The sequence below is a fragment of the Neoarius graeffei genome, chromosome 4 (assembly GCF_027579695.1).
Source record: "Neoarius graeffei isolate fNeoGra1 chromosome 4, fNeoGra1.pri, whole genome shotgun sequence".
Lineage (NCBI taxonomy): Eukaryota > Metazoa > Chordata > Actinopteri > Siluriformes > Ariidae > Neoarius > Neoarius graeffei.
The window spans coordinates 67,142,648-67,168,530 of record NC_083572.1 but is presented as its reverse complement, the minus strand read 5'-3'; the positions used below and the strand labels follow the sequence as shown (position 1 = coordinate 67,168,530).

The window sequence follows — 25,883 nt, the reverse complement described above, 5'->3', positions numbered from 1 at the left end:
CATAAGTTTGTAGGGCTTTTTCTGATTCGTTTGTTTTTCCATCTATTTTCTTTCATAGGATAATACAGGGAATGGGGGTAGAAGAACATTTTCACATGCTATGGTATTTCAAAAAGAGCAAGTATTAAACAGTTTGTCGTAGAATGACACCTTTAAGAATAATTTTATTCTTTCTGCTAATTATGTGGCTTATAGCAGTGGTCTGTTATACAGAAATAACAGATCCTAGAATGTCGTAATTGGCCAATCAGAATCGAGAATTCAACAAAGCTGTGTAATACACTAATGGCCCTTTTCCACTACCCTTTTTCAGCTCACTTCAGCTCGCTTCAGCTCACTTCAGCCCGACACGGCTTGCGTTTCGACTATCTCAGAGCAGCGCGACTCAGCTCGCTTCAGCCCTGCTTAGCACCCAAAACTCGCACTGTTTTGGAGTGGGGCTGAAGCGAGCCAAACCGAGCCGAGTGGGGCTAGGGGCGTGAGGAGACACTCCCCTGTGCACTGATTGGTGAGGAGGAGTGTCCTCACACGCCCCGCGAGCACGCTGGGATCTGTAAACACCGTAAACCCGGAAGAAGAAGAATTACGAGAATTTCTGAAGCCTTATGCGCCTCGCCTCATCTATACGCTCTTGCCAGTATCTGTTGGCGTTGTCGGTGACAACAAGCCACAGCACCAAGACCAGCAACACTAACGACTCCATGTCCTCCATGTTTATTGTTTACTATCCGGGTCGTGAGACTACCGCTTAAAAGGTCACTGATGTCACTGTTTGCGCCGCCTAACGACATCACGTGACGTCCACCCACTTTCGCTAACTCCACCCAATGTGTCCACCCACTTCCAGCCAGCACGGTTCAGCACGGTTGTAGTCGAAATGCAACTCCAACAGCCCCACTCTTCTCAACTCAGCACGGCACGGCTCAGCCCAACTCAGCCGCGTTTGTAGTGGAAAAGCGGCATAAATATAAGCATTCCTGGAACTTTTATCATTCAACCAAATTATTGGAGTGGAAATAACTGTTGTATAATAGGCATTTTTAACTTCAGAATTTGCAGGCACTGATGGGACATATATAGAGGATATTACATGGTGGCACAAAGAAATGGAGTTTATCTTCAAGTAGTGAATATATTTCACAAGTGAGCACAGTGAACGAGTGAAATATTTTTCAACACGATAAGATAAACTTCATATCTTCGTGCCATCATGTAATATTCTTTTTATTATATAGACACATCCAGAAAAAAAAAGTACGCAAGTTAATCAAAAGAATTTTAGTTTTGAACCGATTTGCTATTTTGACAACACGCGTCAAGTCAGTGGGAAAACACTGGGAGTGATGTCTTTGGAGTGAAAATATTGGGAAATATGTCACTCAGGTTCAGGATGTATTTCATATGAAAAATACCAGTTTTTCAACACGAGAAGATAAACTTCATATCTTCAAGCCAATGTTTGATGTTCTTTTTATTATATAGACACATTCACAAACAAAAAGTACCCAAATTTATCAAAGCAATTCATTAATATCCTCATGTGTGACATATTGAAAAATATGTTACTCAATGTCCTGGATGTAGTTTGTATGAAAAATACGAGTGGCGTATTTCCCAGTAAAACACTCGTGTCTATATAATAATGTATACTACTATTATACCTGATTAACAGCAACATGAAGATCTTTTGGGATTCCATTTACACTTGGGATTTGGAATGTATGATTCTGTTTTGTTCATTGGCCAGCATATGAAAATGAAATGAAATTGGTTTATGGGATTGGATTACGATAGTGGTGGGTGGCCCTGCTCAAGAGACAGCTGCTGCGCACAGAACAGGATAATTTTCTTCCATTGCTTGTGATTGTGCAACATTTTTGACATTCAATTTTCGCTGCTCAACCATTTGTTTTGCCACTTAGCCTGACGCTGACAGACTGAAAATTGGACCTGTTATCAGAGTAAACAACAAAAATTGAGCAATATCACTATATAGTGGAAGGGAGAGATTTGTTTCTAATTAGTTAATATCTAATCTGTCCTGGGTATGCAAGCTGTCAAAAGCCTTAACTGTGAACAGGGGTTTACAGTGAAGGAAAAAAAAAGAGAACTGAATGCTACCACATCTCTAAGTCATCTTACATTTTAAATGATGAAATCTGGTTTATGGAAACAGATTAACATCTTACAGATGTAAAGATAGATACTTTAAGGGTGGAGAGCAAATGAGCCACAAGATGCAGTTATCACATATACAGTATTTATGTAAACTTATTCATGCTCAGAGCCTAATGTATTCACATGCAGAGACATTGATGCCTTTCTCTGCACCAGCTGTCCAAGAAATACTACGTATTTTAATTCTTAAAATAGATGCACACCTAAAGCATGACAACAGTAGTAACCTTTAGCATCTCTGTTAAGCACTCTGTTAAGGTCAGAACACAGAGAAGGAAAGTACAAAACAATCTCTAATTTCTTTTCCTGCATAGCTGGTTTCATTAAGTACTATGTGCCAAAATTACACTAAGGATGTTTGACCATATGTTGTATAAAGACCTTCACACTAACAGTCCTGATTTTATACAGTGCATACAATATATATTAAAAACAGTTAAAGAGATTTCCTCTTAAGATCTGAAGCTGCATCATAGTTTGCGATTGTAACTGGCATCATGCTGTTAGAGAATATGAGAATTACTTCAGGATTCCTGGCACAAACAAAATAGGCAATGGAACATAACTTTCCTGTCACAAAAAAAAAAAAGGGGGGGACCTATGGCAAATTATTCACACTACTAAAACATTGCCATCCTTGGGGGGGAGATGGAGATATATATATATATATATATTTTTTATTTTTATTTTTTTTTTTGCAGGGCGGCACAGTGGTGTAGTGGTTAGCGCTGTCGCCTCACAGCAAGAAGGTCCGGGTTCGAGCCCCGTGGCCGGCAAGGGCCTTTCTGTGTGGAGTTTGCATGTTCTCCCCATGTCCGTGTGGGTTTCCTCCGGGTGCTCCGGTTTCCCCCACAGTCCAAAGACATGCAGGTTAGGTTAACTGGTGACTCTAAATTGACCGTAGGTGTGAATGTGAGTGTGAATGGTTGTCTGTGTCTATGTGTCAGCCCTGTGATGACCTGGCGACTTGTCCAGGGTGTACCCTGCCTTTCGCCCGTAGTCAGCTGGGATAGGCTCCAGCTTGCCTGCGACCCTGTAGAAGGATAAAGCGGCTAGAGATAATGAGATGAGATGAGATATATTTTGCACAGTATATATTTACATATACTGTGCAAAAGTCTTCGGCACCCTATTTGTTAACACACAATAACAAACAACAAACTGTCTATAACAAGCTATGTTATAGATTTCTATTTTATGACTTTATGACTTCTACATTATTGAGTCAGTACAGAAGCATTTTAGAGTTCCAAACGTTCATTTTCCAGCACAAAATTACATGTTACAGAAAAACAAATGTTTGTATCTGAGCAGCATGTTACATAAGAGACCACTTTTCAGATTAAAAAAGAAAACATAATGAAGACTACTGGGTTTTGCTGCAAAATTAAGAAGCAAGTGTGACAAAGTGCCTAGAAGACCTGTGGCTGGTTCTGTAAGATGCTCAGTAAAACCTACAGCTCATGTCCTTATAAAACTGTATTCACTGTACCTGAGACAAGTATTTTTTTTAAAGCAAAGGGTTGACTCATACCAAATATTGTCTTTGTTTCATTTTTTTATGGAACTAATATGAGTAAAGCAAATATGAGTTGTACACAAATGAAAAATCCATTTTCCTCCATCACCTTGGAGAAAACCAACAAGGTTCCAACAGAAAAGATACAAATAGCTGTTGACCGCCACAGTTCAGGAGGATGCTGAGAAAGTCAAAGGACACAAAGGTCACAGTTGCAGTATTGCACAGATTATTAAGTCTCAACATCACTTTCAAGAGGCTATAACAACAAGCTGCTTGAAATGATTGTGAGAAACAACTGAAAACAACAAAATGCAAAATCAATACTTTAGTAGGAATTATTGGAACCACAATTAGAATTGTGTGTTGTGGTCAGATGAGATAAAAAAGAATGCTATCAAAATGTTGCAAGAAAAAAATCGCTGCATACAAACACCTAATACCAAGCATAAAATTTATTTTTTTGACTTTTTCAGTTCTGCTACATCTAGAGGTTCTTGCGAACATTGAAGACATCATAAATTTTATTAAGTACCAGAATATTTCACCAAAAAAACCTGGCCATGAATGGATCTTTCAACAAAATAATTTTGCTTGTCAGCTCTGAAGTGGACATTTTTCATATTTGGATTCAAAAATATTTGAATTCCTAGACCTTTTATTTTGTCTGAACTTGCATTAGTTGATAATTATTTTAAAAACAATTTTTATTACTTTAGAGTGTGCCACAAAAACGAAAAAAAAAAAAAACCCAACTGTTTCCCATTTTCCTTTCCAAATGAAAAATAATTGCAACATACACAGCTCTTATATGGTAATGAACACATACTTTTATTTCCATAGGCAGTATCTGATGCATCTTTGGCTAATTATTATGCACAAGAAACATGTGAATATTATAGTCTAGGAATAGTACCACCATATTTGAGCCAATACCGTAGATGTTAGTGAGGCTATAGCTGGGTATGAATTAACCATCGATATCAGACCCAAACCCCCTGGACTGATCTAATGCCTAGCCAAGCTTGGACATGCTGCGCTTGTTAATATACACCAGCCTTTCTCAACCAGGGTGCCATCTGGCTTCTTTAGGGGTGCTGTCAAAAAATTATATATTCTAACATTGAAATAAATAAAATGAATTAAAATTCCAAAAAATTATAGTTACACTAATGCAGATCATTGCCACCTCATGCATCATCAAAATTTGTCTCACGGCCCCCTTTCCCATGTCACAGCGTCACTGCCGGGGTCAGCGTATGGTCAGCATGACTGCGTATATTTTATATGGGGGTGCCTTGAGAATTTGCATACTTCTGAAGGGTGCCGTGACTGAAAAAAGGTTGAGAAACGCTGATATACACTATAGGCAGTGAGGAGATGTGAACATTGCTTGGGTAGTGGGAAAGAGAAAGTGGGAAGTAAAAAGGGAAAGTAAATGATAAATAAAGGCATAACAAAAATTAGTTTTCATTCATTCATTTATTTATGTATTTATTTATTTATTTATTATTAAATGTTTGAAACTGGAAAATAATGAAAAGCCTTTTGAACTTGCTAATAAATTTTTGTATTCTGTTGTATTTTCAACTGATTAAATAGCCTTTTAATGATTTTTGTTTTGGTGGATTTCATAAAAAACACTTCAGAGTTGTGGAGATGAAGAAAGAAGTTCTGTCTGTAATAGATTGGTCTGCCCAGTAACCCAACCTTAACCCCATCAATTTGTTCTGAGAGAAGTTGGATTGAAAGGTTTGGGAGAGGTCTCCAACCACCTGCACAAAGCTTTCAAAAATTCTGCAAGTGGCACAGCAGAGTGTCCCATAGTTATAGCTGCTTAGGGAGTTTGATAGTTATATTGTTGTATGGTTATTTTCAGTAATACAGTGTCACATTGTTTTTCTTACATTGAATACAGTGTCATATTGTTTTCCTGAAAAATAAAAGCAAGGAGTGTTTAATATGCTATGTCAAAGAAAGTGCAAAGTGAAAAAATATACAGTATGTTTGGAAAATACCATTCTCAGATATTGGATGAACATTACAGGTTTGCTACTGGTATAATAAATCTGAATAAAACAATATTGAATGAATTCTTATTTTTCACTTTGAAAGGGAGTGTGGTATATGTTATAGTTATATAGTTTTTGTCATGGAGGTATGTGATAAAGTCAGAGGTAACTATGGAATAAGTAGGGTATTCTTTTTTTTTTAATTGCAGACTTGAATCTCAATATTTTGTGTCCCTCTCAGATCCCCCAGGTGAGCTATGCATCCACAGCACCAGAGTTGAGTGACAACACACGCTATGATTTCTTCTCTCGAGTTGTTCCTCCAGACACTTACCAGGCCCAGGCTATAATGGACATAGTGCGCCACATGGGCTGGAACTATGTGGCCACTGTTGCCTCAGAAGGAAATTATGGAGAAAGTGGAGTGGATGCTTTTATCCAGAAGACCCGCGATGATGGTGAGAAATCATTGTATATCTCTTTAATTACAAAGACTCTGAGTGTTAAAATGCCTTAAATAAATAGAATAAAAATACAACCTCCAAATCAGCAAAAGTTGGGGTGGTATGTTGAAATTAAACATGAAAACAATGATTTTAAATAATCGATGACCTGTATTGCATTCAAAACAACACAGCAGCACATTATTTGATATTTTACCTTGTTCATTTTGTTTTTTTGTTTTATTTTTTTCAAAATTAACACTTAATTCCATTGTGATTCTTGCAACACGTTTCAAAAAATGTTTGGACAGTAAAGCATTTGCCACTTTAAATGTTGCCATTCCTTCTCACAAAACTTAAAATATGTTTAAGGAAAGAAGACACCAAGTGATGAAGTATTTCAGATGTTATTTTGTCCCATTCTTCCTGCAAGCATGTTTTAAGGTGTGCAACAGTACATACAACAGTAGTTGTCATATTTTTCATTTCAAAATTCTCCACACATTCTCTATTGGGGACAGAGGTGACAGACACCCTCTTCTTCCACAGCCATATCTTTGTAATATGTGCAGAATGTGGTTTTGCATTGGCTGGTTGAAATATCCCTGGAAAAGTTGTTGTCTTGAAGGTGGAATATATTGCTCCAAAATCTCAGTGTACTTTTCTGCATTACTGCTGACATCACAGAAGTGTAAGTTACCTTTGCCAAGGGCACTGATACAACCCCATACCATAACAGACCCTGACTTTTGGACTTGTTGCTGGTAAAAGTTTGGAGGTCTTTTTTGTTTTTGATCCAGAGCATACGGTGTCCAACCTTAAATCAGAAAAGTTGGGATGGTATGGAACATGCAAATAAAAAAGAAAACTGATTTCTAAATTTACTTTGACTTGTATTTAATTGCAGACAGTATGAACCAAGATATTTCATATTTTCTCTGGTCAGTTTTATTTCATTTATGAATATACATCAAGCCCTGTATTTCAGGCCTGCAGTACATTCCAAAAAAAGTTGGGATGGGAGCAATTTAGGGCTAGTAATGAGGTTGAAAAAATTAAATAATGATGTAATTTGAAACAGGTGATGTCAACAGGTGATTGATATCATGATTTGTTACAAAATTAGTATCCAGGAAAGTCTATTCTTTGAGGAGCAAAGATGGGCTGAGGATCTCCAGTTTATCAACAAATGCATGAGAAAATTATTGAAATGTATAAAAACAATGTTCCTCAAAAAAAGATACAAAGGGATTTGGATATTTCACCTTCTATGGTACAAAATATCATTAAATGAGTCAAGGAGTCTGGAAGAATTTTGGTGCGTAAAGGGCAACGGCTCAAGCTGAACACCCGTGATCTTTGATCCTTCAGATGGCACTGTATTAAGAACTGCCATTCATTGATACAGTGGTGCTTGAAAGTTTGTGAACCCTTTAGAATTTTCTATATTTCTGCATATGATCTAAAACATGATCAGATTTTCATACAAGTCCTAAAAGTAGATAAAGAGAACCCAGTTAAACAAATGAGACAAAATATTATACTTGGTCATTTATTTATTGAGGAAAATGATCCAATATTACATATCTGTGAGTGGCAAACATATGTGAACCTCTAGGATTAGCAGTTAATTTGAAGGTGAAATTCGAGTCAGGTGTTTTCAATTAATGGGATGACAATCAGGTGTGAGTGGGCACCCTGCTTTATTTAAAGAACAGGGATCTATCAAAGTCTGATCTTCACAACACATGTTTGTGGAAGTGTATAATGGCATGAACAAAGGAGATTTCTGAGGACCTCAGAAAAAACATTGTTGATGCCCATCAGGCTGGAAAAGGTTACAAAACCATCTTTAAAGAGTTTGGGCTCCACCAATCCACAGTCAGATAGATTGCATACAAATGGAGGAAATTCAAGACCATTGTTACCCTCCCCAGGAGTGGTCGACCAACAAAGATCACTCCAAGAGCAAGGCGTGTAATAGTCGGCGAGGTCACAAAGGACCCCAGGGTAACTTCTAAGCAACTGAAGACCTCTCTCACATTGGCTAATGTTAATGTTCATGAGTCCACCATCAGGAGAACACTAAACAACAGTGGTGTGCATGGCAGGGTTGCAAGGAGAAAGCCACTGCTGTCCAAAAAGAACATTGCTGCTCATCTGCAGTTTGCTAAAAGATCACATGGACAAGCCAGAAGGCTACTGAAAAAATGTCTTGTGGACGGATGAGACCAAAATAGAACATTTTAGTTTAAATGAGAAGCGTTATGTTTGGAGAAAGGAAAACACTGCATTCCAGCATAAGAACCTTATCCCATCTGTGAAGCATGGTGGTGGTGGTATCATGGTTTGAGCCTGTTTTGCTGCATCTGGGCCAGGACGGCTTGCCATCATTGATGGAACAATGAATTCTGAATTATACCAGCATATTCTAAAGGAAAATGTCAGGACATCTGTCCATGAACTGAATCTCAAGAGAAGGTGGGTCATGCAGCAAGACAATGACCCTAAGCACACAAGTCGTTCTACCAAAGAATCACTAAAGAAGAATAAAGTTAATGTTTTGGAATGGCCAAGTCAAAGTCTTGACCTTAATCCAATCGAAATGTTGTGGAAGGACCTGAAGCGAGCAGTTCATGTGAGGAGTGAACTGGATTGTTGTTTCACCAACATCCCAGAGTTGAAGCTGTTCTGTATGGAGGAATGGGCTAAAATTCCTCCAAGCTGGTGTGCAGGACTGATTAACAGTTACTGGAAACATTTAGTTGCAGTTATTGCTGCACAAGGGGGTCACACCAGGTACTGAAAGCAAAGGTTCACATACTTTTGCCACTCACAGATATGTAATATTGGATCATTTTCCTCAATAAATAAATGACCAAATATAATATTTTTGTCTCATTTGTTTAACTGGGTTCTCTTTATCTACTTTTAGGACTTGTATGAAAATCTGATGATGTTTTAGGTCATATTTATGCAGAAATATAGAAAATTCTAAAGGGTCCACAAACTTTCAAGCACCACTATAGCTGATATAACCACATGGGCTCGGGATTACTTTAGCAACCCTTTGTCAAGCTCTTCAATATGGAGTTACATCCACAAATGCCAGTTAAAACTTTACTGTGCAAAAAGGAAGCCTTGTTATTAACTGTGTCCAGAAGCGCCGTCGACTTCTCTGGGCTCACAGGCATGTGGGATGGACCATCACACAGTGGAAACATGTATTGTGGTCAAACGAATCAATACTGGGAGGTCTTTTTTTGTACAACCCCAAATCAGAAAAAGAAAAAGAAAAAAAATAATAATCCAAGATTTGTTTGGAGTTCACCTAATTCTTACACGAGGTGTGTCAGAAGATTAGAAGTAGAGTTTGTAAACGATTTGCTTGGTATGGATATAAAATTTCTCCAGATACACACATTTCAAATATTGCTCATGTACCTGCTATAGAAGACAGCATGACTAACTCAGATTAGTTTAACGTAATAGTTGAGACATGTGGTCTGCAACAAAAATGCTTTGTCTTCTTGGTAAAAGTTTTATGTTACCAGTTTTGCCCGGTAACCTGTATCTATAGGGTTTGTTGAGACTGAGTAATGTGCATTACAAAGTGCCTGAAGAAAAATATCTTTTTATGAGAACTTTGTAAAAAGGTCTAAGCAATCCTGTACACAGTATTTGGTTCTCTGCTGTTCCTGCCTAAGGGTATCTCTCACTGTCAACAATAATTCATACAGAATGTGATTGACAAGGTGGATCTTGCAAAGAAAATGCGGGAATACCATACACTGAACCTGTTGGTGCAATATCAAGCAATGAAACAGTAAAAGTAAGCCTACATAACTGAAATAGTGAAACCCAGTCATGACCATTTTACTCAGGCTTAATGAAACTGTACCATTAATAGTGTGTCCTTAAGATGTTGTATATTTGAACTTTGAATTGTATAGTAGCTGTTTTCATTTCTTGTGACATAGCAAAAGCCTTTCATACAAATTAAGTTGAACAACTATGCATTTTATATACTGTTCAGTGTACAGCAAAGCATCTTAAAATACAGTAAGTCAGGAACTGAATAAATACAAATAAAAATATAAAGATAATTAATCATCTAATACCTGAAGGAATACTTAGAAGGTATTGGTGTAGGTATGTGGTTTTGGCATTAAATACAAGAAATAATATCTTTTTACCAAACTTTTGAAAGAATTCCACCTGACCCAAAAAAGACAGAGAAAGTGCAAAGCTCCAGAATAGCTGTACCCAATTGAAACTCTCCAAAGCTGCTTCTCTGTAATGCTCAGATTCCTCCGAAGACCTTGATTTGCTGGTAGGTATGTTGTGTTTCAGGTAGTGCTAAATATTGCATAGTTTGGTAACTCTGTTATAACATAACCCACAAGTAATTTGCTGTTGGAAAAAAAAAAAACACTTACTGCCGTTGACACGCACCAACTGCAGAGTTCCTCAGTACAATTTCACCTCTCTCTAGCCCAGTGGCACCAGCTGAGATACTGTTTCTTATCCATGTATTGACATCTTATCTCTCCACAAGGCTAATGTGGACAAGGGAGATACAACTTGGAACCTTGAAGTTCAGCAACAAAAACCATCACCTTAACACCAGGACATTAATGATCTTTCTTCTTTAATCACAAAGCTGAACAGAATGGATAGCAGCAGGGAAAGTCACAGTCAGTGCTTAAGAGTTTGAGAAAATGGTCTACCCACAGTGCTGGAAATGGCCATAGGAACGGCCAACAGTAAGGCATTAATAAATTGCCAGCATAATAATGAGATACCCTGAGTCTCAAGTCACAAAGCTGCTCTAATAACTCTTGGAGAGTGGGTGGCAAATTTGATTTGAATGTGTCAAATCACATTAACCACTGGGAAAAATATCCATTTGAAACAGAGGAAAAAATGTAAAGACCATGAAATGAAACTGAGAACCTAGTTTAGAATTATTTGCAGGTGTCAGAAGTGACAACTGCATTAAAAAGGAAACACTTGCCATTGTATCCTCAGTCCTACTGCTTTGTAATATTTACATTTAAAAAAAAAATCTTGATAAAAGACAACAGTTTACCTTCGTATTTTTTACATTAAAAATTATTTTATAATCTTTAATGCAATCATTTTATATTATCTGCCTTATCTCAAGTCACATGCAAAGGTTTTGTTTTTAATTAACAAAAAAAAAAACCCAAACCAACCCATAGACAAACAGATTATTTTCTCTTGCTAGACTGTCAATATCAAACAACATATCAAATCACACTAAATTTCATACAGTAACATTTAATTGCATCAAATATCAGTCAGAATAAAGCGGCAAAATAATATACTTTAAAAAAAAAGCACAATTTGAAAGTGCAATCCAACCTTCCTCCCTTCTGGAACACAAATATTGGCGGCTTCTACAGTGGCAGCTAAAAAGATTACTCCTTTCCATTATTTAGCTATGGCTTCTGTCCAGCCCAGTCCCATAACTGTGCTGGGGGGAAGGACAGCATGAGACTTGAGTGCCGTGATATGAATAACCATGAGTCTCACAGCTGCACTCTGCTTTCTTCTAATAGCCTTTGCTCAAACCACAGGGATGTTTGCTCATTTATCCTCGAAACTTAGAGGCACAGAAGGTGAGAAAAACAGGCTGCAAAAAAAGAGAAAGTGAAAGTGTCTCAAAGGTCTTGTGGTTTTTGTCTTTAAGTTATGTTTTACTGATATTACTTTCTACCTTATATCTTCCTTATTGCCTTATTCAGCTCTGAACATCTAGTTTGTTTGTTTTTTCTTTCTTAGTTTCTTTAAAATATGGTTCCTAGTTTCAGGTTCCACATTCTCATGATTTTCCATGTGGTGGTTAATATTTGTTTTGCTTTAAACCTTTGCTTCTATTTTTCTTCTTAATATGGATAACATGGAAAGAGATGACACACCTGTAATCTCAACTGTAACCATGTCTTTACAGAAAGAGTATATCATGAACTTATTTGTAAACCATTTCCAACAGATGCCTGTGTTTCAAAGAACAGTAACCAAATGTCTTGTACAGTATTCTCACTGCGAGCAGAGGAGACTAGGCACCCCCCTCCCACCCCATAAACTAAGTGGTGTTCCTGGCAGTTGGGTGTAGGCACTTGGCAGATCTGAGCACTTAGTCTCTTGACAAAGTGACTCTTTTTAATCAATTTGAATGCATCAGTAGCATTAAAAGCCCCCACTCCTTTGCCCCATTGACTCCCCCTGAATCTCAATATTTAATATATCTTCAGAGTTCCAATAATGGCCCATATTTATCATGTGTTGAGCAGCCATGATGGGTTGAAATACGAAATGGCAGTAGAGATTTGGTGACTTTTAAAGGTGACTGCAGTGATTGCATATCACTGAGTAAGGCTGTTAGCAAGGAGCTCTCTGGAGTCTACATGACCAACTGCTGAATGATGAGCATTCTACAGGACCAGCATCCACAAACCAACCTCGAAGGAGGAATCAGAATTCATTATATATAAAAACCTTAAAGACATAAATGCTAAATATCTGTGGATATCTGCCGGGAGCAAATTATTTGCAGTAATCATAAAATTCTCTAGGCCATTAATGAAGATTGGATTGCATGAAATATATTGCTTTGTAGCAGTGGGACAGGACTGAAATGGGAGGATGGTAAATATACAATGATACAAAAACTGCTCCACAAAATCTGTGAAAATGCCATATAGAAGCTTAAACAGGTTGAGCATTAATGTTGATATATGAAAGCCATTGAAAGCCAAGTTTCAGCAGACTGTATGCATGTCAATATTCTTTGTAATTAGATCAGAAACCATTTTAGTGGTTACAATTCACAGTTTTAATAAAATGTGATGATTTTCTTTTTTTTTAATCTAGTAACCCCATTATATGCATGACAAGTTTAAATTATATTACCACAGACAGGAAATCAAGACTGGTTTCGTGAGACTGTTTCTGGACTAACACCTGTACATCATTATCTCAATGAAAATCATTCTTTAGGTTTGAGTGTCAAACTTTTAAATAGACCATGATTTGAGTCCCTAAAGTTTGTTGGTGAACACAGACTGTTAAAGTCCTTGAACATTTGGAAGGTTTAAGTGTCTACACCTTGGCTGTTTGCATGGTGTCTTTGCCCAGTGTAATTGACTCTGGCATAGGATTTGCTGACATTGTCATTGAGAGCTTCAGGTATAAGCACACAGAGAAGAATCACTTAATCTGAAACTGAGGGCTGAGAAAAAATTCAGTTTATTTTGAAATGACCAAAATACTTTCCTTGAACCACAATATATTTTTAAAGCTATACGGCCCTTCGATTTCATAAAAGTGGTGAAATTTAGTTCCCTCTGAAATTTGGTCATCGTGATATATGTTTATTTTTGCAAATCTCAAAAAAAAAAGAAAAGAAAAGAAAACCGGGCCATTCTGTGACTGGGAAGTTATTTAATTTGAGGGGATTCCCTAGCAAATAATATACATTAAATCGCTCACTTCACACAGTCAAGCAGACAGAGGAAGTCCAGTGTGCGTATGTGCAGGTTTACCTGCTTCTTCTTTTGGGTTTTACGGCAGCTGGCATCCAGTGTTACATTACTGCCATCTACAGATTTACCTTGACCGTGCACTGACAGTTACATCATTCTGTCGCTAAACGAACAGCTGATCACACCAAGGTGCTCACTGACCGCGAATATTTATTAGTTTGGTCCTGCGTTTCCTTTCCTTTGTAACATAACGTCTTTTCTCCTCGCTTTCCGTTACTGTAGTCGGTCTTTCATGTTTTATTCGCGTCCTCCATTTTTCTCTCCTGTTTCAAATTTGTATCCCACAGTGCCTTGCACGAACAGGGAAAGCTCACCGCGTGATGCGTGACATAGTAGCTCGAATTGGGTCATGGTGAAGCAGGAAAAAATAGTGGAAAATTTAGGGCCACATGGCCCTAAATTTATTAACTGTTCTTTTTGGAAAAAAAAAAAAAACGAATAAAATTGGAAGTCTGTGATTCAAATTAAGTAGCTTTCAGTTCACTAAACAAAAATTGGGTGTCAGAGAAAATTCTTTTTATGACCTACACTTGAAAAATCTGAAAGGCAGTCTACCTTTAATTTCAGGTAAATTTTCTTATGGATTTTCTGACACTGTATGAGCAGAGATATAGTTGCTATTGAACCATGCATTAGCGTAGACAACCTGCTGGGTTGTGAATGTAATTGTTCACATACTTGCTGATGTACTATGCATGTTACTGGTGGATTCCACTACAGGGCACACCAGAGAACTCAGACAGTATAGAACTTCATATAGAACTGATTTACATGATGTAAACTGACCTTGTTACGCCACATCCCCATATTGCCGCTACACTGCCCCTACCTTTCATGTGCGTATTACACCTTATGGACACTTAACATTTAATTTCTCCAGTTAATTTTTAAATGACTGATAATACTTGCCTTGAACTACAATAAATATTTAATTTCAAATCGATTTTCTTATGCATTTTCTAACACAGACAGAGTGATGTTCTGATTTATATGTGCTTCAGAATTGCTCAGCTTATTTCAGGGTATATTATAGTAAGCCAGTTTTCTATCACACTTGAAATTGCCCATAGGTGTGAATGTGAGTGTGAATGACTGTCTCTGTGTGATAGCCCTGCGATAGACTTGCGACCTGTCCATGGTGTACTCTGTCTTTCACCTAAAGTCAGCTGCGATTAGCTCCAGCTCCCCCAAACCCTTAATGGATAAGCAGTGTAGAGTTTTTATCAACTTCCATTTGCATATCCCTACTTGAGAAGAATGTATCAACTAAAAATACGAAGCCAACCCCCCCCTTGTCTTATGAGCAAGAAAAGAATGTGATGAGCACTTATAAAGTCATGTCAATTGATAACACTGTGCTTTATTTATACAGTACCATGTTCAGTAAACATTCTAGACAGAGTTCATAGCCATACAGAATGCACACTTGTACGTATATGCTTTATATGTCTATTGGCACGTTTTTAATTTCATTTCCATTCTAAGCATTGCAAATAATGAACTGCAAAGCAAATTTGGTTGAAGCTGTATAGCAATAAGGTAATTTATTCTTTTCTATTCTGTTCTTAATCTCAGACAAATTGAATGCAAAAATTAAGCTTTCAATTTACACTTTATTCAGTTTGTTTGCTGTTCCTGGGAGACCAGGTCTTCTTTTCTGACACTGAGTTTTGTTAGACTTTTGGAGAAATATAGAATAAATATCTAACTCTATATGTAACAACATCTAAAAATACTGTGTATAGGTCTAGAACAAGCTGAGGAAATTGACTTAAACCTGGATTTAAATCTATAATAGCTGTCTATGTGGCTTTAAATGTATAATTCTGATCTTCATTGAGTAGGAATTATTTATTAAACATAAATCAGGGTTCGTACACATTTTTTACAATCAAATTCAAGCACTTTTTAAGGACTTTCAAGGTCAATTTTCCAGTTTTTCCAGTACCATTAAAGGAGAAATCTCGTGTGATTCAATCCATAGCCCTTTGTTTGTTTGAGGTCACCGAGTTCTGCCTGTGGGAAAAAGAACTAGAAAATCTGATACAACCTAGGCCGAATAGCGAACCGGCAGCTAACATTAACTGAATGGGGCATAGAAAATGAGCTACTGTGCCCCATTTCATTAGTTGGCTGCTGATTCTGTATTTGGTGTATGTTGTAGAAAATTTTACTCAATTCTTTTTCTTACTGACAGCTCTTTGTGACCTCAAACAGCAGAGCTATGGACTGATTTAGACCATATTTCTCCTTTAAGAAGTTGTAAATTGCATAATGGGTCAGTCCATGAAATGGGGTTACCAAAATGTGACATAGAGGGAGTCACTTAAAACAATTTACAACTGAAAACAACTTTTATTTCCATGAAGCATTGACCATATAAGAAGATATAACATAGTTGTTAAGATAACTCCTGCTCTACAATGTATGATAAAATCCATAAACATTTACCTGGTTGCTAATGTAACAAGGACACGAACAAGCTTCTAAAAATAAAGGAAAAATATTGATAAAATCAATTTTTTGCTTTTATTTGCTTACTTTAAACATTAACACTGAATAAGAATTCATTAGAAATATTAGTTCAACATCATAAACACTGAAAATATGAAATACCAGTATTTCACAAACTTCATAAAATCTCTTTAAGATTTGAGCAATAACAACAGTCATTAACAGGAAACAGTTTCATCCTATATGGGGTAAATGAGATTATTGAATTCATTACTTTACTTAGTCACACTTATATCTGCACTTCTCTAGAGCACGTGTTGTGGTGTGTGAGATCCCGCGAGAAGTTATCTCGCGTCAGTTCAGCTGACCTAGATTGAGTACAGTGGTGCCTGAAAGTTTGTGAACCCTTTAACATTTTCTATATTTCTGCATAAATATGACCTAAAACATAATCAGATTTTCACACAAGTCCTAAAAGTAGATGAAGAGAGCCCAGTTAAACAAATGAGACAAAAATATTAGATTTGGTCATTTATTTATTGAGGAAAATGATCCAAAATTACATATCTGTGAGTGGCAAAAGTATGTGAACCTTTGCTTTCAGTATCTGGTGTGATCCCCTTGTGCAGCAATAACTGCAACTAAACATTTCCGGTAACTGTTGATCAGTCCTGCACACTGGCTTGGAGGAATTTTAGCCCATTCTTCCATATAGAACAGCTTCAACTCTGGGATGTTGGTGGGTTTCCTCACATGAACTGCTCGCTTCAGGTCCTTCCACAACATTTTGATTGGATTAAGGTCAGGACTTTGACTTGGCCATTCCAAAACATTAACTTTCTTCTTCTTTAACCATTCTTTGGTAGAACGACTTGTGTGCTTAAGGTCGTTGTCTTGCTGCATGACCCACCTTCTCTTGAGATTCAGTTCATGGACAGATGTCCTGACATTTTCCTTTAGAATTCGCTGGTATAATTCAGAATTCATTGTTCCATCAATGATGGCAAGCCATCCTGGCCCAGATGCAGCAAAACAGGCCCAAACCATGATACTACCACCACCATGTTTCACAGAAGGGATAAGGTTCTTATGCTGGAATGCAGTGTTTTCCTTTCTCCAAACATAACACTTCTCATTTAAACCAAAAAGTTCTATTTTGGTCTCATCCTTCCACAAAATATTTTTCCAATAGCCTTCTGGCTTGTCCACATGATCTTTAGCAAACTGCAGACAAGCAGCAATGTTCTTTTTGGAGAGCAGTGGCTTTCTCCTTGAAACCCTGCCATGCACACCATTGTTGTTCAGTGTTTTCCTGATGGTGGACTCATGAACATTAACATTAGCCAATGTGAGAGAGGCCTTCAGTTGCTTAGAAGTTAACCTGGGGTCCTTTGTGACCTCGCCGACTATTACACGCCTTGCTCTTGGAGTGATCTTTGTTGGTCGACCACTCCTGGGGAGGGTAATATTGGTCTTGAATTTCCTCCATTTGTACACAATCTGTCTGACTGTGCATTGGTGGAGTCCAAACTCTTTAGAGATGGTTTTGTAACCTTTTCCAGCCTGATGAGCATCATCAACACTTTTTCTGAGGTGCTCAGAAATCTCCTTTGTTTGTGCCATGATACACTTCCACAAACATGTGTTGTGAAGATCAGACTTTGATAGATCCCTGTTCTTTAAATAAAACAGGGTGCCCACTCACACCTGATTGTCATCCTATTGATTGGAAACACCTGACTCTAATTTCACCTTCAAATTAACTGTTAATACTTAAGGTTCACATACTTTTGCCACTCACAGATATGTAATATTGGATCATTTTCCTCAATAAATTAATGACCAAGTATAATATTTTTGTCTCATTTGTTTAACTGGGTTCTCTTTATCTACTTTTAGGACTTGTGTGAAAATCTGATGTTGTTTTAGGTCATATTTATGCAGAAATATAGAAAATTCTAAAGGGTTCACAAACTTTCAAGCACCACTGTAAATCGGTCTCGCAGGTTATGAACGAACCAGGAAGTGAGTGGACGCTAAGTTAGGATGTGAGAAAAAACATCGATAATTTCTTTTATTGCTGTTTGTTTAAATTTCTTTCTACCTACATCGTTTTATAGTATATTCTTCTTTATATTAAAAACATCAATCATGATTTCAACTCGTTTTATCATTTTTTATAAGCCTGGTTTCTAACGTAACACGGTAGGACATCACAATGTTACATTCACAACCTATTTTTAGTGGATGAATTCGAAGCTAAATAGTTTATAGAACCTTCTTAACTTTATTATGTGAGTGTAAAACTAAATTGCAAGTACCATGAAACTAATTTTATTGAAATTCTCAGAAAGTAATGAAGGTTTATTTAAGCTCAAAGTCAGCAAATATTCCATGTCACAAAAAACGTGTCATCCGTGTCCAGTCACAGGGGAAGAAAATGTTTCACATTTCTTTATTTCAAAAGAAAACTTCATTTTTTAATTTATTTTATTTCTTCAAAAATATTTATGGATAATCTGCTAAATATTTCTTTAAATCATGGAAATTAAAGATGAAATGATTATGTAAACCCAGACCAATGAAAAGTAACATCATTTCATGGACTGACCCTAATGCGATACAAATTCATGCACCCTCAAAATGGCCATTTCATGTGTTTATTTATTAACAAAACTTTCCCAAATTAACAGGATAAATTAAAGGGGAAGATTGTCACATTGACAATGTCAGTCACTTTTAAGTAAGCAGAACTTGCTTGACAACTAAGGTTATAACTGTGGCTATGATAATGACTATGGAGCTTTTTTTTAACACAATTAGCCAAAAAGAGAAATAGGTAACTTTAGGTTACCTAGCCTAATAGGTAAATGTCAACAAAAAGTCAAAACCATTTGCTTTAGCTGAGGTATGCAGGCAAGTTAAAACACTGCCAAACACTGCTGCAGGCATGCATATCATTTTAAAATATGGGTACATCCATCTAATGTTCTTCTGGGGAAAATGCATTTCATTTCTTTGTAACCTCTCCTCCATTAAAATTGGTATTGTTAATAATATTTACAGTAAGAAGATGCAGCTCCCTCATATATGCAGTCAATGATCACATCATGCCAAATCAAACAGCCTAAACATTGCCTTCTAGAGTGGAGAGCAGTTGGTTATAGGCAGTAAATTGTCTAAAAACATACATTATGAAGGGTAATACTTTTAATCAAACACATCCACCTATTACCAGCTAAAACAAAATCCGACTACAAAACACATGAAAATATAAACGTCAATTTTTTTTAGTCAGTCACAACCTTGCAACTGGGCTATAACACACACTGTATAAATGCGTTAGCTATGTTATGTGCTAACATCAGCTGTGCTTAAATTTTCAGTTGCGGGAAGTTCTTAATTACATTAATTTACCGTTGAGAAACGCTGGCATTGTTCTTTACATTGCCGATAACAACTGTCCAAAACTGACATGTAATCCTAGCACTAATATCACATTTAGTGCTTCTATGTTTGGGTGGAACATGTACGGGTAGCTAACGCTTAGCAAACAAATCATGGTGTAGGGCTAATCATCTCTGTGACTTACCTTTCATGTGACTAGACAGCACTGACTCTCCCATTGCGAAAATCTGGATGTCTTTTTTGCATACTTTGCAGCAGGCTACGCGTGGATTTGGTCCACGTTTTATCCAGGGTTTATACTTTTCATTTACCAGCCAACGTTCGTTGAAACGACAACCTCCCGGCATGTTGGTCAACTGTCCTCTTGGGGGCGATGTGACACAGTCTATGCATAACATGACAACTATCGATAGGTGACAGATCACAAACAAAAGTTCACGTGAAGCCCAGAGTGAGCTGTGTAGGCGTGATTTTAATCCAACTTATTTTATTTCTTTTATTTCTTTCCATTTAATGGTGGTCTATTGAGTCAGACTTCTGAGAAATATGCTAACAATTTCAAGCATTTACAAGCACTTGACCCAAAATTCAAGCGTTTTTCAAACCTTGAAATCAGGACATTGAAATCCAAGCACTTTCAAGGATTTCAAGCACCCGTACGAACCCTGATAAATAAACGGAAATAAAATGTAAAAAAAATGTTATGCTAAAGAAATACAAACAAATGAAAAAGAATGGTTTTAAATTATTTTAAGGATCCTTAAATTCATTGATGTTACGACCACTTCAAAATTACGAACAGTTTTTCACGGTCCCGATTGCTTGCTTATATTTCATTGGTCGTGGCCTTCAATAATGCGACCACCTCAATATTGCGTATTATGACCATTAATTTCGGTCCCACCCGTCGAAAATCAATGTAATTAAACCTCGAAAATACGGGCACACCCTGTCGTGTCAAAACACGGGGCACAAGAGCTTTCACGACATCCGGTTTACGTCATGCTGCAAAATTTTTTACATCATGCCGCAAAATTAAGGTCGACTTGTACGACAATGAGTAGAAAACGTAATGAGTTGTCTTTGAAAGAAAAAATTGATCTGATTAACGAAAGTGCGGGTTAAAGTCAGCGTCAGCTAGCAGAAAAGTTTGGAACTGGCAAAACACAGGTAATCTATGCAGCGAGGTGTGAAGTGAGCTTTAGTACATCGATTTAAATAGAAAGAGTTCAAGTTGTTAAAAGTGTCATAAGGCCACACCAATTTAATTCGTTGGTTCTCGGATTTTTTTCAGGAAAAATATGAAGGGAGTGGGCGAAATAAAAATAAAATTTAAAAAATGCTCTGATGGTAAAATTAGCGGTGGAAATAGACCAAACAATACAGGCAAACCAGTAAACAGAATTTCAACATACCTGTCAAAGATTTTACGCTTCTGTTCGCTGAATATCCTAACAATCACAAACACAGGCTTTGTAGGATTCCCCATAGACATATAAACATAGACGCCGCCTTCTGCATAGAATCATACGTCATCCTCGCCGCCATATTGGATGTGGCAAAGTGGAGATTCTTCAACCGTCTCTGGTATAGCGTCTAGACAGTAGCCGAGAATAAAGATGCCACATTCATGTGCTGCGTTTAACTGTACCAGCAGGTTTACCGTCCAAACGAGATCACATGGGATTACCTTTCACAGGTGAGACTGGAAAAATACTTTTCATTGTATTTGGTCATTATAACGTAATTTTACGAACAGATTTTTCTGACTTTGTGGTTAATATGAAGTCTCGCGCATAATAGCTGCTCGGTGAAACCTGTCTCCAAACAACGAAGCATTTCCTTCGTAAGTACGCTGATTGTTGTTAGTTGCTTAGCTAACTTTTCACATACTATGTAGGTTTCCCAAAAATAAAGACATGAAAAAGCAGTGGGAGACAGCTGTGCGACGGGAAGGGTTTTCTGCTACTCTGTCATCCATGCTCTGCAGTGAACACTTCAGAACGGAGGATTTTGACAGAACAGGTCAGACAGTCAGGATCAGAGAGGGAGCTGTTCCTTCAGTCTTCAGTTTCCCAGCTCATGTCCACTGGGTAGGTGTATAGTTATAAGCAGTGAGAATTAGATAATACAGTGCCACACTATGATGAATGTTTTTGAACGTATGATTAATGTTTTTAACCTTTCTGAATGTGAAGGAATCAGTGATGTATTTTGTTTTGGTATGACGTTAGAACCTGGCCGAACTCAGTTTGGCGGTCATTCAGAATATTGACGGGTATTTCGCACACTATTTATAACCATCACATTAAAAGTTATATATGTTGTTTTGATGCTTGTTTGTTTCCCAAATATATACGTGTGTGTCTTAATGGGTGAATAAAAGGCATCGAGTTAAATATTATTGTAGAAAGGGGCTTAATGAAGTTCAGTCCATTTACTTGCATTGGTTTACGGGGAAGATTTGCCACATCCAATATGGCGGACACTCTGACGTATCCCAGCAACGGGCCAACAGCTCAATGCAGCGTCTATGTTCATATGTCTATGGGATTCCCCTCCACAGGCATGTTTCTTCCACAAGTCTTTATCTAAAGTGAAAGGGGTGATTTGATTGGTTTTTGGCATCACGTGACCTCACGTCACATGACCTTTTCTGTTGGCGGGAGTTTGATTTCAATTTTTATTTTCATTTTGCATTTTTTTTCAAGCGGTGATTCCGAGAACCAACTAATTAAATTGGTGTGGCCTAATTATGAAAGAGTATTCAGAACGAGATTTCAATTTCTTGTTTCAATGACTTGTGTACGGTAAGTTTGCTGTATGGTTTGCATTTAAAAATGGTATGATTTTAATTATGATTAATTCTATTACAAGTTTATTAAAAGTTTAAATGAAAACTTAAAGTTATATTGTTTTTTACATGTATTACATTTGTACTTGCTAGACACACAAACCACACACATGCTATACTTTTTGTTTAAATTTAGCTTGTTGATTTAATCATTTATCAATTAAATACAATAAACTAGTTCATAAATTTATTACATGTAATACAACAGTATTGAGAACATCATGCATGCACGTTGCTATGCAACAGCTCAGCAACTGTCATATCTTGCCAACTCAATATTAAGACCACATCAATATTAAGACCACTTCGACCTGGTCCCAATGGTGGTCTGTAATAGTTCTGACGTAGGGCGGAGCACAGAGGACGGCAGGACAGAGATCAGGTTCGTACACAGGGGGTTTTATTGCCACACTTTTCAGTCTAACAATATTTTATTCTCGAACAATATCTTATTCTCAAACAATAGAGACACACACACGAGCGGCGTCTGGTTCGGGGATGATCTCCTCTGCTCTCGCTCTCCCTCCTTAAATAGGGCGCGGTCACTGGGAAGATACAAACAAACAGGTTAATTGGCATCAGGTGTAGTGACTCCGCCCTCCTGTCACAGACCAGCGCTTGACCACGCCCCCGCTGCCACATACCCCCACTGCCCGACTCAGGCCGGGCGGCCGTCCAGCCCGCAGCTGACTCCCTCCCCCCTTGACGGGAGAGGAAGTCCGCCACGACCATCTGCGTCCCCGGCCTGTGGACTACCTTAAAGTTGAAGGGTTGGAGTGCCAGATACCAACGGGTGATCCGCGCGTTGGCATCTTTCATGCGGTGGATTCACTGGAGGGGCGCGTGGTCTGAACAGAGGGTGAACGGGCGCCCCAGCAGGTAGTAACGAAGGGCAAGGACCGCCCACTTGATCGCCAGACACTCATTTTCAATGGTGCTGTAGCGCCCCTCATGCACTGACAGCTTCCTACTGATGTAGAGGACGGGGCGGTCCTCCCCCTCCACCTCCTGGGACAAAACTGCCCCTAGCCCTCTGTCCGACGCATCGGTCTGCAACACAAAGGGGAGAGAAAAGTCAAGGGAGTGTAGAAGTGGCCCCCCACACAGTGCAGCCTTTACCTCTGAAAAAGCCCACTGGCATTGCTCCATCCACTGGACTGGATCTGGGGCCCCCTTTTTAGTGAGATCAGTCAGCGGGCTGGTGATGTCCGAATAATTAGGTATAAACCTATGGTAATAGTCAGCCCCAGGAACTGTCTCACCCCCTTTTTGGTCTTGGGCCTCGGGCAGGCCGCAATTGCTGCCGTCTTATTAATTTGGGGACGCACCTGCCCGTTGCCCAAGTGGAAGCCCAGATACCGTACTTCCACCCGCCCAATTGCACACTTCTTTGGGTTGGCTGTGAGCCCCGCTCGCCTCAGCAACCTAAGGACGGCCCTCAGATGTTCAAGGTGCCACGGCCAGTCATTACTATAGATGATGATATCATCTAGATACGTGGCCGCATACGTGGCGTGGGGACGGAGGACTCTATCCATCAGCCGCTGAAACGTAGCGGGTGCCCCAAACAGCCCAAACGGAAAGGTGACGAATTGGTGTAAACCAAACGGTGTGGAAAAGGCCGTTTTTTCTCGGGATAGGGGAGTCAAGGGGATCTGCCAATATCCCTTCGTCAAATCCAGTGTCGAATAAAAGCGAGCAGTTCCAAGTCGATCGAGCAACTCATCAATATGAGGCATTGGGTACGCATCGAATTTAGACACCGCGTTGACTTTTCTGTAGTCCACACAGAACCGGACCGACCCGTCGGCCTTGGGTACCAAGACCACCGGGCTGCTCCAGTCACTGTGGGACTCCTCGACGATGCCCATTTTGAGCATGGTCTCAAGTTCTTCCCGAACCACCATTTTTTGTGTTCGGGTAGTCTGTAAGGGCGGCTACGCACTACTACCCCCGGGGGCGTCTCTATGTGGTGCTCTATGAGGTTAGTGCAGAGGTGGGCAAACTACGGCCCGCGGGCCACATCCGGCCCGTTGGCGTTTTTAATCCGGCCCGCGGAAGACAATCATATAAACACGATTGAGCAGATCTATAAACTATAAGTGTCAGTGTTATCACATAGACAGGTGTTCTAGAGATCCGTCTTTCCAGTCAGTCGTATTCACGCGAGATTACATTTGCAGAGTGGTGCAGCGCGTGCCATGGAAGTCATTCTGGCGCCCGTGCCACTGATGAGCTCGAGAACACAGGATAAAACTTTACAATGAGTGGTCCTAAAAAAGAACAGTGGACAGTGAGTGCAGGGTGTTCAATAAAGAATGGACAACTAAATATTTTTTGCTGAAGTCCGATCAAAGGCTGTATGCCTTATTTGCAAAGAAACCGTTGCAGTTTTAAAGGAATATAACATCAAACGGCACTTTTCCTCCAAGCATGCTAATTATGCTAACAACCAGTCAGCGCAAGCACGGACAAATACAGCTCAGCGGTTGCTGAGTGAATGTGAGTATGAACACTTTCTCTTTTTAAAACTATGTTGGAGCTGTAATAAGATGGTAGTCACATGTTTACAGACAATAATATAAAAAGTATAACTCTTAGTAATTTTGGTTGTCGTGGGTGGCTGCTGTAGTGCTGGTGTTTGTTTTTAAGTACCATGTGCTTTTGGGTGTCTGCTCCGCCCCTCATTTATGTCCCTGTCTGCTATTACCTTGCTTCTGCTTATATCTGTTCCTGGACTTTTGCCTGTGGAGGTTATTCTGATCTATGAGTGGCCTTTTGGAATATGAAAACCTGTTTGGAACCTGTGTTTTGATTTTTTGAGGACTGGAAATATTTCAGTGAGTGACTTTGAACCTGAAAACCAGTTTGGAGTTTTTTGCTTTCTTGAGCTGTTTTGTTTGATTTTGTGGGCTGGATGGATCCAGTGCCAAACCATTGAACTGCAAACATGTTGGCATGGTGTGGTACCCAAACTGTTGAACTGCAAACATTTTGGAATGGTGTGGTACCCAAACCATTGAACTGCAAACATGTTGGTATGGTGTGGTACCCAAACTGTTGAACTGCAAACATTTTGGAATGGTGTGGTACCCAAACCATTGAACTGCAAACATGTTGGCATGGTGTGGTACCCAAACTGTTGAACTGCAAACATTTTGGAATGGTGTGGTACCTCTCCTACTAATGGTGGTTGGTTGTACTGGCAGGCTGGAAGTGGATAGTTAAAAAAAAACACTCAGGTGTAAATCTACGAGTTCAGTGAAATGTACAAAAATGATATGTACTGATATGTAATTTAGTTCAATTTAATGATATCAATTTAGTTGTATGTATAAAATGATACAAATATACAAATACACTGGCATCCTACTCATCCTGGCAGCTCAAAGATGTAATTTAAGAATTAAGTGTGCTACTTTTCTTACTATCGTGTGTGTGTGT

The 25,883-nt window shown here is 38.5% G+C and overlaps 1 protein-coding gene across 1 annotated transcript in view; it reads left to right on the top strand.

Moving 5' to 3' along the window:
* Nucleotides 1–25,883, top strand: part of LOC132885162 (metabotropic glutamate receptor 4-like) — a 320,710-nt gene that overhangs the window by 170,204 nt on the left and 124,623 nt on the right. Inside the window, exon 2 of the mRNA XM_060919511.1 lies at nucleotides 5,951–6,167. Within this exon, the coding sequence (XP_060775494.1) occupies nucleotides 5,951–6,167 (217 nt within the window). The remainder of the gene's footprint in view (nucleotides 1–5,950; nucleotides 6,168–25,883) is intronic.